This window comes from Aptenodytes patagonicus, chromosome 1, assembly GCF_965638725.1.
Source record: "Aptenodytes patagonicus chromosome 1, bAptPat1.pri.cur, whole genome shotgun sequence".
NCBI lineage: Eukaryota > Metazoa > Chordata > Aves > Sphenisciformes > Spheniscidae > Aptenodytes > Aptenodytes patagonicus.
In genome coordinates, this window is record NC_134949.1 from 10,830,392 (window position 1) to 10,847,317 (window position 16,926).

At 35.3% G+C, this 16,926-nt stretch overlaps 1 protein-coding gene across 8 annotated transcripts in view; it reads left to right on the forward strand.

Moving 5' to 3' along the window:
* The window catches only part of CACNA2D1 (calcium voltage-gated channel auxiliary subunit alpha2delta 1), a 434,729-nt gene that overhangs the window by 341,189 nt on the left and 76,614 nt on the right, over window positions 1–16,926 (forward strand). For all 8 annotated transcript variants that reach the window (XM_076360363.1, XM_076360445.1, XM_076360724.1 and 5 more), the window contains exons 11-12: window positions 1,227–1,385; window positions 7,052–7,156. In XM_076360363.1, the coding sequence (XP_076216478.1) occupies window positions 1,227–1,385; window positions 7,052–7,156 (264 nt within the window). The remainder of the gene's footprint in view (window positions 1–1,226; window positions 1,386–7,051; window positions 7,157–16,926) is intronic.

The window sequence follows — 16,926 nt, forward strand, 5'->3', positions numbered from 1 at the left end:
CAAAATTACATTTACATTTACTTTCACTGAAGACCCTTAATCAGGAAGAGACATAATAATCTGTTTTCAGCTGAAACATAAATTAGGAGGTCTGGGGTTTAGTGCCTTTACTGAGATGGAGTTTTACAGAGTTTTTTGGACATCTTATTTGCCAGTGAGAAAAAAAGCTCACACAAGAACTCTGGATAGATAAAACAGTTTAAAAATTGGCCAAGACAATAGTTTTATTAATATTAGTCAAGAGTATCTTAAATAAAATTCAGTGTTGTAGTTAAAAAGAGATTTTCATTCAAATGGAGTTCAACACAGATTATGTGCAGTAATATGCACTTTCATTCAAGACTACAGTTAGACTCACACATACTACAGCATTTTTTAAGAGAAGTCTCACCTTTGACTTTATATAGATAGATACAGAGATAGCTAAAAAGTGAGATGTATTTCTGTATCCCTCTCTCTCTACCAGGACATATATATATTTTATACAGAGACAAATTTTAAAGAGATCATAACCTGATTTCTACTTGTGCAGACAACATTTTGCACATAAAGCATTTTCTATGTATGTTTTTAAATGATGTCAGAATCTTGTATAAATGAATTTTTCAGGGAGTAGTCTTTACGGATATGTGGGTAAGAGAGCACAAATATGTGTGTTCTCAATACACAAACTTGTATTATTATTAACAATATTCTCCTATTTATAGCTATACTCTCATGTGCTTCCTTTGCCCGAAGAGTGTATTTTGTTTTCTGTAAGACATATGTACTAATTGATTATAACCTGCAAGTGTCATTGTAAAACAGTAGGTTTAGAGACAGCGTAGTACGTGCAATATGGAAATCACCTGATAATTCAACCAATATTTTTCAGTGATTAAAAAAAGTAAGATAAACATTTTCCCATTTTTTTTATTTCCCTAACTCTGCATTTCTCAGTTTGATTTCATTGTATGAGCTTTAAAAATATTTGTGAGAATTTTCCCAATACAGTAGAGGGTTTTGATTGCAACAAAGAGCAAAGCGCCAAATACCTTTTTTTATATATATATTTATTGCCCACTTTTGAAATCTCCAGACACTGCTGGACATTCTCAATGTTGTGGAAATGAAAATCCAGGTGTGACATGCTTTATCTCATGGATCAAGAAAACATTAGCTTTTACTACTACAGTACCTAGAAAAGACAATTAACTGTCTTTAATACTATTCTGTTTATTTTACAGTTTAACAATAATGCTCAGAACGTCAGTTGCTTTAATCACCTTGTCCAAGCTAACGTGAGGAACAAGAAGAAGCTGAAAGAAGCTGTCTATAAAATCTCTGCTAAAGGAATTACAGATTACAAGAAAGGCTTTAGCTATGCTTTTGAACAGCTGCTAAATGTAAGTATGAAAGTCATCTCTCTGCTTTAAAGTGAAGAAGGAGAACTTGAACGTTCAGATGGCCACTGCATGCTCTTCCATCATGTAACTGAGTGATAACCAGTACAATACCTTATTTAGCAAGTAAACTTATCCCAACAATACATTTTTTTCTTTGCAGATCTCCCAGCAGGTTGCTAAGATTTGGGAATAAATTTGGTTTTCAATGTGCTGTACTGTTTTTACCTCATTCATTCAGCTAGTTTTTCATTTAACGTGTGATTCTCAGTTGGCACATAGCTGTGGTAGTGGTTGATTTCCAGGTAATTTTAAAATTGAAGGCTACAGATACTACAAAGTTGTTTGTTTATTATTTCAGTTTTACCACAGTATCTCCTAGCAAAGTTTAGTTAACCTGCAATTTTATATTTATTACATGTAATAAATAGTTGATCATGGCTTGAGCAGGACAGAGGGGAGCATATTACTTAGTTAACAGAGGAATGTTAGGCACCCGAGAGTATTCTAATTCCTTTTTCCTCATGCATAAAATCGTTTCCTCAAAAATTAAAGGCATTGTCTCCATGTTTTAATTACATTGTACTTTCTAGTTTGCACCCAAGCACTAGCTTTCTAAGTAGTAATGTTTCCCATTTACCACAAATGTTGGGGGTTTATTGGTCATTTTTTTAAAACAGTTTGTGTAGTTATTTAAAAAAAAAATATTTCATATTTCACCTTCACAAAGACTGCATATTGGATCGTCACCTTAGTGTAAATAAAGCTATACCAATTTACAGAAGTTAAGGAACTAGCTTAATAAATATAAAGTGTTTTTGTTTTGTTTTGTTTTGTTTTAATATATCAGTTATGTCTCTCAGTGTACGAATGTTTAATTTTTTTCCCCTAATCTGCCAGATTCTGGACTTCAGGGCGCTTCCCTGCCGTTGCATATGCAGCTTAGGGCTAGAGCTGGTTGAAAAATTCCTAACCTTGTTAAATTTTGATGGAGGAAAAGAAAATACAATGTTTTCATGGGTATTTTCTCAGCAGATCACTATTTAGATGAGCAGAGGGGTTTGGTGGGGAAATGATTGTGTGCCCTCTGCTGATGGTTATATAAAACTGCAAACAGGATTTTAAAAGCTGACGGACTTTTTCAGACCAGGCAGAACAGCATTTCCCCTTTTTCTTCATTCATCTCATTCAAAGGGAACCGGCAAGACACAAGAAATTTTGCCAAACACAGCTTGTTCCTCATAACATTTATATTTGATTAACGTTATGTATTACATTTGGTGCAGCGCCAGATACGTGCTTTGTGTGCAGGCAGTATTAAGAAGACCTGAACACAGGGGAAGCCTGAAAGGGGACTTGTTTGTAGGAGTAAAAAATTGCTTAAAAAAATAATTGGAGATCAGTCTTATAGTGGGACTGTCTCTCTCATAACTGGAGACAAAGGTCTGATTAGCCTCACATAATCTCTGCAAGCCTCTAAATTAGGCTGGACATTGTGGATGTGTATATCAAGGGAAATTAAGAGATTGCAGTTATAGGTTATGGAAATACAGTCATCCTCTCCAGATATCGGCAAATCCATTTGGCAGGAAGAGTCAAGGGCTGGTGATGGAGTTAGCGCGAGACTCTGGTGACAAGACAATATAATAGGATGATATAATACAGGCTTAAACAAATAATAAAAAAATATGCTTAGGGATAGCTTCCCGTTGTATATTTATGATTTCAAACAGTCAAATTGCTTTAAGGTCCATGGAAATTGAATAGTTTTTAACAGCTTAATAATTTTGTGGGTACTATTTCTGGATGACAGTTATTTCTAACGATTTTCTTGAATACCAAAATAATATTTTACTTGTGCCATGAAAAACTTATTGTCTGATATGTTGCTAGATGGAAATAGACACTTCAGGTTTTTTCAACATACTAATTCAAGTGAGTATCGATAATCTGGATTCCATAATTTTTATGCAGTATTTTTCCATTATTTATTGTTATATTAGCTTTCTATTTCTTTGAAAATAATAATACTTCAGCTCCAGGAATTCAGGAGGGTTTTTTCCCCATACCATAACAACTATGATTTGTCATAAAAATTATCTTGAAATAATCTCTTCTTGATTCAAGTAGTTGATTTTTGCCTTGGTTTACCTTTTCCTTCTTCACTGGCATGAAACTCATAATGAAAAATGCATCCCTAAAGTGTCATGTCATAAGGTATAATCCTGATCTGCCATTTAATGAGCTAATTTTAAGGATGTAAAACTTGTATAAAACAAAAGCAATTTTAGGCACAGCATAAAATGGATCATGTCTTGCTTGCTTTTTTGAAGGAAGAAAAAGAAAAGCCTTTATCAAGGGCAAGAGAGAGCTAAAAATGAATATGTAGACTCAGCTCCAACTTGTATTCTGTGGTTTAAGCTAAGAAACTGTTTTTTGTCCCAGGGAAGCTGCTGTATAGGCAACACATTCCTCTTCAGCTGTGGTCTGTGATGGGAGGGCAGAGCCATCCATTGGGCTGGTGAGGCAAACTGTTCAGAGAAACGATGAAATTACTTCATCAGCTTTACAAAATCACTTATATTCACTCCCTGAGCCAGCATCTCTCCATCTTTGTGCAAATGCGGGGGGGAAGACGTGTTGTAAAGGCAATTCTGCCTTCCTTTTGATCACTTGTCAGAAACTGATCTGTAAAGTTCATTCATCAGGATGCAGTTTTTATAGTGGGAAAATGTCATACGATTTGAGCTTATTCATGTTCAGATTTCCAATGTTGTTTGGAGGCTACTAAGACCTTGGAATTTTTTTCCATGACATGACTTCAGTGTCTAAACAGTGTAGTGTAAGTAAATGCCCTTCTGTAAGTACTAGGAGATAAAGAGAAAACACTGCATTTTTCTGATACTGTATTAGCATAAGCTAAGAAAGCTGCTAGAAAAATCCTGGTTTAGTCAGTTAAAACAAAGGCTAGCTCAAGTTCACATTGCCCATAATAGCACTCATTTTAAAATCGGTAGGAAAGTTTTATAATATGATCAGGCTTTGGTCCCCTTCCTTGTCATCTCTTTGGTTTCCCTGTGATTTTATTTTGGCCCATATATTAAATCACTGTAAATGTAGGTGAGTTTCTTTATTTATGAAGTATCCAACTCTACTTTTATTACTTTTTTAATATCGAAAAGATTGCAGCCCAAAGCAGTATCTTGTAGGTTATATTTCACAAGCAAAAAATGGTCATAAATTATTTAATTCCAAATGAAACACAGTGTGCTGATGAGATTGGAGAGAATGTATTGATTTCAAGTGGTTTTTATGTGTTGTTACATGTAGGAAAATCTTTGGACTTGGTTTTTTTCAAATGATTAAATAAGTAGTTACTCACTGAATATTGAACTATGAATACAAATCATCTCTGAGGAATAATTATTCATCTGTTAATATAGTGATTGCAAACAAAGTTTTTGTATTTTAGTTTTCTGGGAGCATTGTATAACCATAGACTTGCAATTTTGAGGATTATTGGCTGATGTTGAGGGCTGGCTTTGGTGTTTCGGTCTCTTTATTACAGAAGAACAAGGAATCAGATCAGAGAGTAGGATGAAAAGTAATGAAAGGGAGTGGGATCATCTCACCTGACCAGCCAGGTGAAAGTTAGTCACTATCTAGTCACAAAGACTAAAGCAAGGGAGAGCTAGGTACTTTGTAAGGATGACCCTCCTATTTCTTTTCCTGACTGTATAGTAAATTCATACAGCAAAATTCAGGCTTGTGGAAGGGGAAGTTGAATTTATTTTACTGAATCTCTAAGGGTTTTACTCTGTCACATCCAACTACTCAGAAGTAGCAAAATGTGTCTGACTAGGACCATTTGTATGCAACACAGAGGACAAGGAACACTGGCTGTAAAATTCATGAACAATTTGCTTAGACTAGATTCTTAACTTTTAGGGAATAAGGAAAGAAGACGAATGCCAAAGGAGGAGCCTTTGGCTCCTTTCATAAGGAGGCAAAATTCCTATTAATCTCTCTTGTTCCGGCTGTGGAACAATGTTTTTATTCCTTTGCACAACACACTGTGTTTTTCTCAGTGGCTTTACTAGTTACTTTGACTGCTGAATTAGGAGTCAGAGGGGCTTCATCTCAATTCTCTCTATTCCAGGCTTGCCCTCCAGAAATAATGGAACATGCTCAGTGCTTCACCTCTGAGTTACAATGTAGTTAGAAAAGTAGGTGATGGAGAGATCTAGGCAGCCATATCTTTGCTAAAATATATTATGTAAACCTGATTCTAAAATACTTTTCTAGGTTAGCTATTCATTTCACTGTATTTAAAAAAAAAAAAAAAAGTAATAAAAAACCCCAGGAAAGAATCAAAGAAGTGGAAGATGGAGTTTATTTTAAGGAAATGTGACAAAAATAGCAAATGCAAAAATATTTCTAAGTTTATAAGGTAGAGTTTTATAGATGTACCTATAGGATGCCTAAATTATCAGAGTTTTCATTTAAGTGGTCAATGAGCTTGATAGTTTCTGTGAGTAGGAGTCAAGCAGAAAAAAAAAGAATATTCAGTAATTCATTAGAGGGTCATTGTTCCCAAATTTCCACAAGGACAGTAAGGATAAGAAAAAAAGTAAGGATGAGAAAAGAGAAGAGTAAAAATGTTTAGAGGCCCTCACTGTACAAGTCTCATGCAGAACATCTGTGGAGGATTGCTGTGGGGTTGTTGTGATGGGTACAAGCTAAAGAGCTTTCCTTGTGTTGATGGAGGTGAGAGGAACTACCAGATCCCCATTCCTCTGTGTTGGGTCAGATCTGAAATGAGTCATATTTCAGTCTCATGGAACAGAAAAATGGTTTTGTTTTGGTTTCCTCCTTTCCTTTCCTTTCCTTTCCTTTCCTTTCCTTTCCTTTCCTTTCCTTTCCTTTCCTTTCCTTTCCTTTCCTTTCCTTTCCTTTCCTTTCCTTTCCTTTCCTTTCCTTTCCTTTCCTTTCCTTTCCTTTCCTTTCCTTTCCTTTCCTTCCCTTCCCTTCCCTTCCCTTCCCTTCCCTTCCCTTCCCTTCCCTTCCCTTCCCTTCCCTTCCCTTCCCTTCCCTTCCCTTCCCTTCCCTTCCCTTCCCTTCCCTTCCCTTCCCTTCCCTTCCCTTCCCTTCCCTTCCCTTCCCTTCCCTTCCCTTCCCTTCCCTTCCCTTCCCTTCCCTTCCCTTCCCTTCCCTTCCCTTCCCTTCCCTTCCCTTCCCTTCCCTTCCCTTCCCTTCCCTTCCCTTCCCTTCCCTTCCCTTCCCTTCCCTTCCCTTCCCTTCCCTTCCCTTCCCTTCCCTTCCCTTCCCTTCCCTTCCCTTCCCTTCCCTTCCCTTCCCTTCCCTTCCCTTCCCTTCCCTTCCCTTCCCTTCCCTTCCCTTCCCTTCCCTTCCCTCCCCTCCCCTCCCCTCCCCTCCCCTCCCCTCCCCTCCCCCTCCCCCTCCCCCTCCCCCTCCCCCTCCCCCTCCCCCTCCCCCTCCCCCTTCCCTCATTCAGAAAGGTGTATTGGATGAAATTGTAACAGACTTTGGAAGTTTTGCCATTACCATGTTAAAGCAGTAAGCATGTTGATATGAAAGCCATCAAATATAACAGTTGTTATTCATTATGTCCTGAAACAAAAAAAAGCTTCTGTTTGTATCTCCTACAGCACAGTGTCTCTAGAGCTAACTGCAATAAGATTATTATGCTGTTTACGGATGGTGGTGAAGAAAGAGCACAAGAAATTTTCCATAAATATAATGAAGACAAAAAAGTAAGTGATATATGGAAGATTTTACTACATAAAATACAACAGCACAAAGAGGAACATTTAAATATGGAAGTGAAAGCATTTTTGGTATCTGTATAAAGTACTTTTTAAAAACGTATTAGTATTGAACCTTAGGGCACTTAAAGCTTTCTCAATCTATAACATTTCTTTGAAGAAGCCATAAAATACATTTAATATTTTACACCTTGTGAATCATTGGTGTCAAGCAGTACAGAAGTATAACATAAGCCATAAAGAATGAAACTTTTTATTGATATTTTTCTTGTATTAGTGTAATCCTTGCATTATCAAGCAGAAACATAGGTAGTTAAAGGATATGAGATATATCTATATCTCCCCACTGTGAATATTTTCTATGTGTTTTTATTGTTCATCAGGCAAAGGCAAAACCAGATCTCAAGTTTAGAATCTGAATCTGAATAGATTTGGGCTGGAACAAACCCACATTTTTTTTTGAGTGAGGCTAATTATACCTTTGAATGTCTTAGCTAGGAGTGGGATGGCTTTCTGTTGATGAAATCTGATCTGTGGTTCAACCAGAATTATGGGCTTGACACAAGAATAACTGGATGAGTGGTGGTGTTCGGATTAGATTGGATTATTAGCTGTGCTGGTTTGGGGTTTAAGTTTTGAATCTAATCAAACTTCTGGTCTGGCTTTTGCATACTTAAAGATGTAAAAATGCATGAGAGAGTGTGTGCGTGTGTCTGTGTGAGTGAAATAAAACAGCTTTGTAAATTTTCTCCTACTACATTTCAGTGCAAATCATTAAATTTAGAAGATTAATCACTTTCTAAATAAAAGTTAAATATGAGCTGGATTCACACTACAACTAAGAATTTACCTTTTCTAGTGCTTGGGGATGTGCCTATACCTCTTTCTTTTTTTTTTTTTTTTGGGTGTGTGTGTATTTTGTTTTGTTTTGTTTTCAAAAAAAGCAGCTAGAAGTTAGATCACAATTCACCAAGACACTTTAACAGTTGCCATGGATGCTTATGTATAAAGCAGTGGAAGTATTTCATTAGAAATCCTCATACATTTGAATTAATCCCTTCAAAAGGAGAACTAGAAATGCAAGACAATTTCCATCTCAACCAGTGATTCACTCAGTGACCTTGGATAATCATTTTGTGTCTGCTTTATAATAGTGTTTCACATAGAATGATATGGTGGCGTTTAGTTAATCTTCATGTCTGAGCTGAAATTGCTTTTTAAACTGACAATTAGAAGGAAGAACTGAAATCATAGCAACTTGTTGTGTGGCATACATGGCTGTATTCTGAAAATATACTCAGAGATTCCTCTTCAAATTTGGACTTGGTAGCTTTTATCGTGTTACAACAAAAGCCATCAGCTAAAGGAAATACGTGCATAAGGGGGAAGATGTATGATTAATTTCGTATTTAACTTGCCGTGTTAGGAGGAGAGTATAGTAAAATATCCAGTCCAAACAACAAAACAGATCTGTAGTGCTGAGATTTGTGGTCTTACTCACATCATGCCTGACAATCGATTATTCTGTGAAGTACAATAAATGAAATGTAGGATTTACTAATTTAAAATGGTTATTTTACTGCATCCTTTAATACTGTAAATTTGCACTGCCAAGGGTTGGGTTGGTTTTATATGTACTGTTATATATAGTACAATACCCTCTCACTTTCTTGTTCCCTCTAGTGAATGAAGGTTTGGGGGTTTTATTGTATACAACAAATGTATAATGGTGATAATGGTCACTGTATGGATTTCTGATTATTTATGTATATTTTCTTATATAATTAAATGCAGTGCAGATGCAATGCAAGGCAAATTTCCTACACTTAATTAAGTTGTATGTATCTACAAGTTCAAATTTTAGTAAGCACTTACATTTTGTTACTTGTCCAATAAAGTACTGGGTTGCTAGATGCCGTCCCTTCTGGTTTTCTCCAAGGTGACATTGGAAATACAAGAAATACTAAGAAAGTATTTGCAGGTATAATTTGAAGAACCATTTGCTTTCTCCTTATAGTTTTCAATCAGTAACAATCCTTGTGATGTTGAAGGGAAATTTATGGTTGAAAAACTTCTAATGGGATTGAACCAGTAAATTCATTTTTAGGAATAATAATGAACACCCCCCCGACAATATTTCATAACATTCTAATATTTTTTAAAGTAAGACTAATACAAAATATGCTTGTGGTCATGCTCTCCTTAGTGAGACTACACTTGATTCCAGAATGATGATGTGAGCTCTCTTGTTCCCTTTCTGTGTAGTTTAATGTTAATCTTAATCCAGTAGATCATAACATAATTGACAGACACATTCTAACATGAAAAATACACATATACTTTTAATTTTGTAAAGTCAGTCACATAGTGTTGCCTTCTTAGATTGCACAGTAGGCTGCTTTCATATATTAAATGATGAGATATTTAAAGATAAGTGGATCTAGATTCTGTTGTCTTTATTGCACTTAATTTATAATTTATTTCACAAATAGCCCAAGAAATGTAAGCCCAATTTTATAATTATCGTTTGTAGAGAGACTATTCAATGTAAGGTGTTAAAGTTTTCCATGTTTTACCATAGTAGCACTTCATAGTATAAATATGTATCAGCTGATGTCTTTTCTTGCCTGCTCTGCATTTGTTTGAACATTTTTGTTTGTGTTTTGCATACAGTATATAAAAGATGAATCTTTATTGTCTTATATCACAGCCAGTCACTTCCCATCTTAGGTACACTGTGTTGTAAACTTACTTTTTTTTTTCTCATACAAACAGAAGACCATTCATTCAAATCTATTAATCCTTGTTTTCATCTTCTTGAAGTAAAATTGCTTCAGCTCTAAAAGTATTTTCTTCTTCATGTCAGTTACTTCGTAACTCCTTGGCATGAAAGAAGCTTCAATAAGTTTTGGCCCATCAGATGACATGACAGTACACTTGTCTGCAGTGCCCTTAGTGCAACCTTCAAGTTACAAAGTGAAAGAATACAATAAACAATTGGAAACTACTAAAAGAGCAGCCTAGAATCTAGAGGCTGGAAAATTGTCCTGTTAAATTAGGGGGTTTAATCTGAAATAGCATACAAATATATTTAAAATAATTTTCTGTCTTTCCAAATCATTTACAGTATGAATATGAGGGTTATTATAAAACTTATGTAACACAATTTTGAGGAGGAACATTCCTAGTCTTCATCTGTTTGAAGTGGAAAATCACAGTTGTGTTTCACCTTTGCATGCCTTTTTCCCTTTATAAAGCCAGATTTTATTGTCACAGATTGCAACTACTTGCTGTGCCTGATATTTAAAGACTGGCATGTTTACCTTTGTGGTGACATTTGGGGCAGTCACATTAAAAGTGTGAAATACAACACACGTGCTAAATTTCAGGAATGGGGGTGGTAAATTTTCATTTTATTTGCAGTCATACTACAGATGGCTTCACTGAAGATAACAATATAAATTTAATTGAAATGTAGGCCCAGTAGGTGTTCCCCATCCTGAGAATTTTGAATTCAGGTTGGAAATAGAAAACTAACTACAGCTCTTCGGGGCAGATTGTGCACCCTGAAATCTGTGTTTTGAAGGATTGCTCAACTTATGTGAGTAGGAAAAGACTTTAAACTTACCTCATGCACTTTCAGTTGTTTGAAGTTTCCTGGCGTGATAGAAGTTTGTGTGGGTCAGATCAATCCATCTGACCCACCCGGGTAGGAGGATCTGACCCCTTGTGTAGGAGGAGAACCATAAGGTGGGTCTCATGTCCCATTCCCACAGAATTATCTGTCATGATTAATACAACCTTGTTTTGTGTAGATTTTTCTGACAATATCATTTGATAGGAAATGGTATACAGAGAAGTTTTCCAACAGTTTTGTTAAAAAAAATCTGTATGTGGTGGGCACAGAACTGCTACAGTGATAGAGGTCCTATGGGAGAAGGCTCCAGCTTGCTGTAACTCCACTGGGAAGTTTACGACTGGTAGTGACTTCTTCCAAATGGGACACACTCAACATGTCAATAGAATGATAAAATGAAATATCTATGAGAAAGCACTTGCAAAACTTTCTTCTAAAAGAAAAATACCTCCTACTGTCATTACCAAAGGAGGGAACCATTTTCTTTATTGGTTTGAATCTACATTGCGCAACTGCAAGTCAGTAAAACTAAAAAGAAAACTCTGTTAATCTAGGCAATGGTGTATGACTCATTCTAGACAAGGCTGAAAGTGTTAGTCCTGACTACAAATGACCATTGAAAAAGCCCATGACATTTCCATTTCGGGTAGCCATGAGATTCTCATCAGGTGTCAGACTGAATGAATGTTAGCTTTCTAGAGTTACTCATAGAGCTGAAAATAGAACTTTGAATAGAGCTTAACAGCTGTCAAAGTGTACCCCAACAGTTCTTGCATTTCTGAGTGGGTGATAGACTTGTGACACAGAATATAACATAAAGTAATGAAATTAAGGGTTGAAGCAAGCAAAAAGCTGGTTTATATCTGAATGGCATGTAGCATAGTTTAAGAGATAAAATTTAAGCCAGTTTTTAAACTTTCTGGATTGTAGATTGTTCTCTGGCTTTCTTTACATTAGCTTTCTGTGATCTTTAGACAACCAGACACTAAGATATTTCTCGTTCCTCCTGATAGTCCCCCTGTGCTGTGAACTTTCTTGGAGTGATGGTACAGGAAATCCCATATAGAAGAAATCTCCAGCTAGCTGGTTAAACTGGCTCCCCGGCTCCTTCTCTAATCACTTCTGTCTTAAGAGTGTGTCATCTTCCAGCTGTTAATTTTAATTTATTGTATGTACTGTGATATGCACAACTGCTAAAGCTAAAATATTCTGGGTGAAACTTGGGTCAGTACTTACAAATTCCACAATCCATTTCTTTTTCTTTCAAAGTAAAAGTGGAAACTATGTTATTAGAGTGCTTGCTGAAGAAATATCTTATTCTTAAGGCAAATTATCTATTTTTTACCTCTTTGTTACCTCCACTTACTAATGAAGAGCTTGCAACGTATATGCTCTCCCAGCTTCTGGGTTCCTAACATAGATTAATGCCACCACATTAATGAATTTAAATATTCCATATCAGCAGTCTTCCACCTGTGACACTCATTATCCAAATATGCTTCAGTAATGGTCAAGTTGCACAATACTAAGCTATTTAAGGTCATAAGTGTGTAAATCCATGCAATAACATTTTTTTTCTCCATTTTTTTTTCAGTAGCATGTTAGGCACATGTTTTTCCCCATAAACCTAAATTTTGAACCACAGTTACCTGATGGTGTGTGAAGCCCTCTTCCCCCACCAGGAATCAGAGTATAGTGATTTTTAGGATACTCTTTTTCAAAAATGTCTGTATATTGTCCTTTTAGCAATCTTCCCCTAAGCTGACGTATGACTGCAATGTGTCTATACCCTGACAATGCTGTTGGATTACAGCAGTCTGTCACAGCCTTTCCCACATTGTCTTTCATTGCCCCCTTTACCTTTAGACTATATAACATCATCTCTAAGGTTTTTCTTAAAGGCTTTAATAAGGAAGTCATATCCATTATATTTCTTGTCCCTTTTTCACCTACTTTTCCCTTCAACTGACACACCCCCAGTGCTGTTCTATGTACGTACAGAGGTTTGCTGGGCAAGATTGCTGCAGACTTAGGAGGTGCAGCAGAAAGTGCAGCAGAGCAGAGGAGGGTTTATTTTAAGAAGAAGATCAGCATGCAGAAGAGTCTTTTCATGCATGTGTCCACAGACACAGTCATGTGTTGATATGGAGTTTTTCTTTAGGTTGCTGTTTCATTATGAGTCCATCTGGGTTACCACATGACATTTTTATCTACTGTGTGAGATAAAAATCCACTTGGTGGTGTTGAGAACTGCAGAAGTCTAATGAAAGTTTTAATATAGCTTTGTTGAAAAGTAAGATTATCGGTCATATTAGAATCATGCATATCTGTTACATAAAACCCAAGTGGCAGCTTGTTTCCTTCAGATTTGGCATGGAGGGGGCTATTTGATACTTCTATTTTTGTTGATCTTCAATTCCAAATCCTACATTAATAGTGATTGATTCAGGGTATCACATAGAGGTTGATGCTACATATGGCATAAAATGATTAATCAAGGCAACAAGGATAGGATATCACTTAATATAGAAAGTACGTTATGTTTGTTTGGGGATGAAAGCAAGAGAATCAGACTGCATTTTACTTATTTATACAAACAAAACGCTACATATAGCATAAATGGTTGAGGTTAGACATCAGAAGGTTGGTCCCGTCTCAGTCTCCCCATGTATTAACTGTGTATTCATTCTTATGAATTTGGGATTGCAGTGAAATGCCATGGGAGTTGATTGTATTCTTCTGTAATTCAAGAATTGGAGGAATAGGACTTTCTGCAATGAGCAATTTAATACCTAGGCCATGCCTGCTGATGTTTATGTAACCTATTGTTTAAAGTATCCAGTTCCACATCTTCCTTAGGTATTTACATTTTTCTGTTTCAACATCTACCTGTTTAGAAAGCTTTCCCTGAAATTCCTTAAGGCAAAATAAGCTTAGAGATTTTTTTTTTTTTTTTCATTTTACGTTCATTACAGAGAACAATTAATTCTCATCATAATCTCCTCTAACATTTTAGGAAACCATTTTTATGTTGTCACCCTCATCCAACTTTTCTTTTCAACTTTTGTCTTTTCAGCTGAACAAACTAATTCCTTTCAAATTCTCCTAAGTTATATCTTAAATCCTTTTCATCTTTTATTCTCTGTGTATAATAGCATGTTATCTCTACCTTTCTTAAAACATGCTCTTCAACAGTTAGAGAAACTTAAGTGGTATCAAGAAAACAGAGTATTTTCTGTGGCTTTTTTTTTTCATGCAGCACTTAGGTAAATACGTCATAGTATATAACTTACCTTTTTGCAACTGCATTATATTATTGAACCATATTTGGGTTTTTTCCCTTTTCTCTGAAACTTTTTTTCCTAACTGCTGCTTTTTACAGGTATCCTTCAATTTCAGTTTCTGTGTTTGATTTTCTAAGTATTTTAAATCTTACATTGTATTAGGCAGTTTCTTCTTGTATGTTTAATGTATTCCTCTGCATGAATTGCCAGCTTTCTTGTAATCCTTTATTCTTTAGATTATCTTCCCATGATACTCAACAAGCTAGTTCTCCGAGTTTGTTGAAGTCTGTCTCTTTGAAATGTTATCCTTGTTTTACTGCTGTCATACTTTCCTTTCTTTAAAATAAAAATCACTTATTGATCTTTCACTCAAATGATCTTCTTTCTTCTAGATTTATAGTTAATTCCTCCTTAAAATTCAGAAATAAATCTAACTGGTCTTGGCATCTTCTAGAATAAGAAATTTTCCTAACCCGCTACAAGATATTCAGGAATTTTGTCTCCCATCATATTGTTTTATCTGCATGAACCTATATAATTAAAGTTATAAATAATTTTTGTATGCTTCCAGTGTTTATTGAAGAAGTGCCATAAGTAAATCTCAAAGAACTGACTGTAATGAGTGCAGCTGTAGACAGAGAAGGTATAAATTGTTCTGCTATAAGTGCCACATAAGAGAGACTCACAAATCCCATTCATTTAAAAACATGAGTGGAGAAAAAGTAAAAGTTAAGAATTGATTTCTGCAGATAGAGAAGCAAAACTGGATACAAGAAAAAAAATCAATATCTTTATGAAGATTAAGAGATGTTTTTCTATAAACTTACCTATTATATAGTCACGATTCTGACATTTGTATATTCACTGAGTGTAGAGTTTTCCAAAGGTTAACTTTACAACATTGGTATAAAGGTGCAGCTTTCTGGGAAGAAACTGCAGGATTTGTCCACTTAATAGAATAAGTAATGTAACTAACCTAGTACAACTGAATATATTTTTAAAAAGAATCAACTATTATTAAGTGACTCTAAAACTTGATAGAAATCTTCGTTTCTAAACGCTGCTTAGGCCAACTGGTAGATGGATGTTGAGCATTAGCTGAGCATTAGTCCGTTAGTAGATGGAATTATTTCAGATGGGATGGGACATCTTTGAATGAAAAGATCTGCTGACACACTGGTGGAAAAAACAGAAATATGTAGGAGTCTTTATACTGAGGCTCAGAGGAAGAAGTTACAGAATGAGAATCTCTGTAGTAGGCAAAAGAATAAGGGAACAGCTGAAACAAACAGATGGTAGCACAAGATACATGCATGCAGCAGCCTAAACAGATGACAGGTTAAGAAGGAAATGAAAATTTCGAGAAACAAAGTTACAGTCCATTCAGATAACAAGTCATATGTGTTTATATATTGAAGAAGCGTAACAGAGGAAAGGGATATGAAATGGGAAATGAGAAAGTGTAAGTGTAGGTGTACTGTAAACTTCACTTAAGCAACTAGAAACCCTGTGCAACTTAAATGTAAAGTATTAGAGATTGCTGCAGACATTGTAAGGAAGGGTTGCTTTTTAGGAGAGAACATCAGTACCTGAGATGAGGAAGCACTGTTTGAGAAATCTTATCAAGAGTAAGAATTATTATATGTAATTAAGAAGGCCTTTTTGTACAGAATTTTGCAAAAAATATTTCAGTTTTGACAAAAAGCAAGAAAAAAATTAATCTTTCAAGAAAAGGATGAATATTCTGGTGAGAAACAAACAGAAAATACCCCAATCTATACTTAGAAAGTGACTTGGTTTCAAAATCCCAATTAGTCCCAAAGAAAAGGCTAAAACCTGCTCTGTCATATCTCCAGGAAATCATAGTCACATTCTTTAATCTTTTGCACTATACAGGATAGAATTTAATATACAGAATTTAATGTGATGTACAGAATTGAATGTCTTTAATAGAAGAATGAGACACTGACTTTGCAATCTTGTCCTTGTGTGGTTATGGAAAATGATATTCAAGTATGAGCTTTCAATTATTTTCTCTTGAGGTTTTCACAAACATTTTTATAGGTCTTATTCCTAAAAAACAGAGGAAAAAAACACCAAATTTTAAAAAAATCTGGTTTTTTTTCAGAACAGAGTCATCCCCCATATACAGTCTTGGAATTCTTAGCCTATTATGTGTTTCCATTCTTCTGTTTCTATATTCAGTTTCTATTTGAAGACAGTAATTGTAGTCAAAGTCACAATCATGTTAGCCTTGTATCAAATTCAAAATGATGTATTCAGTGTTTGCTGAGGCTTAGGTGGGAATTCTGTGCTTCATAGTCTCATTACTAGTCTAGTCACATTTAATCCATAATGACCAAAGAACCTGGAGTCCAAGCTGCAAATATATTTTTTTAATAATTCTGACTTTATTTAAATGGATCTTTTTAACAAGAAAGAATTTGGTTTATTTACAAATGATTTTATGAAGCCACCTCTTTGCAGGTGATGAATTGTATAATGCAGACTGTCCATATTATATTCTCGGTTCTACATGTAGACAGGAAAAACAACAATAACCTCAATGCTTTCTGTTGCAAACTTAGACTGTAGATGCTATTTTATTTGAAAACAAAGACAAAACCAAAACCCTCAAAGGCAATATTTTGTCTATAATAAATTCCTCTGTAAGAAGCATATTTATAAATAAGGCTGAAGACCTTTTTTTCTTTTTTCAATAAAAAGACAGACTTTGTGAGAGATGATTAAAATTCACTTATCTCACATCACAGACTGAAAGACGGCTTATATGTTGTCACCTAAAGTGTGATTTAACTACAATACATTGTCTCTGC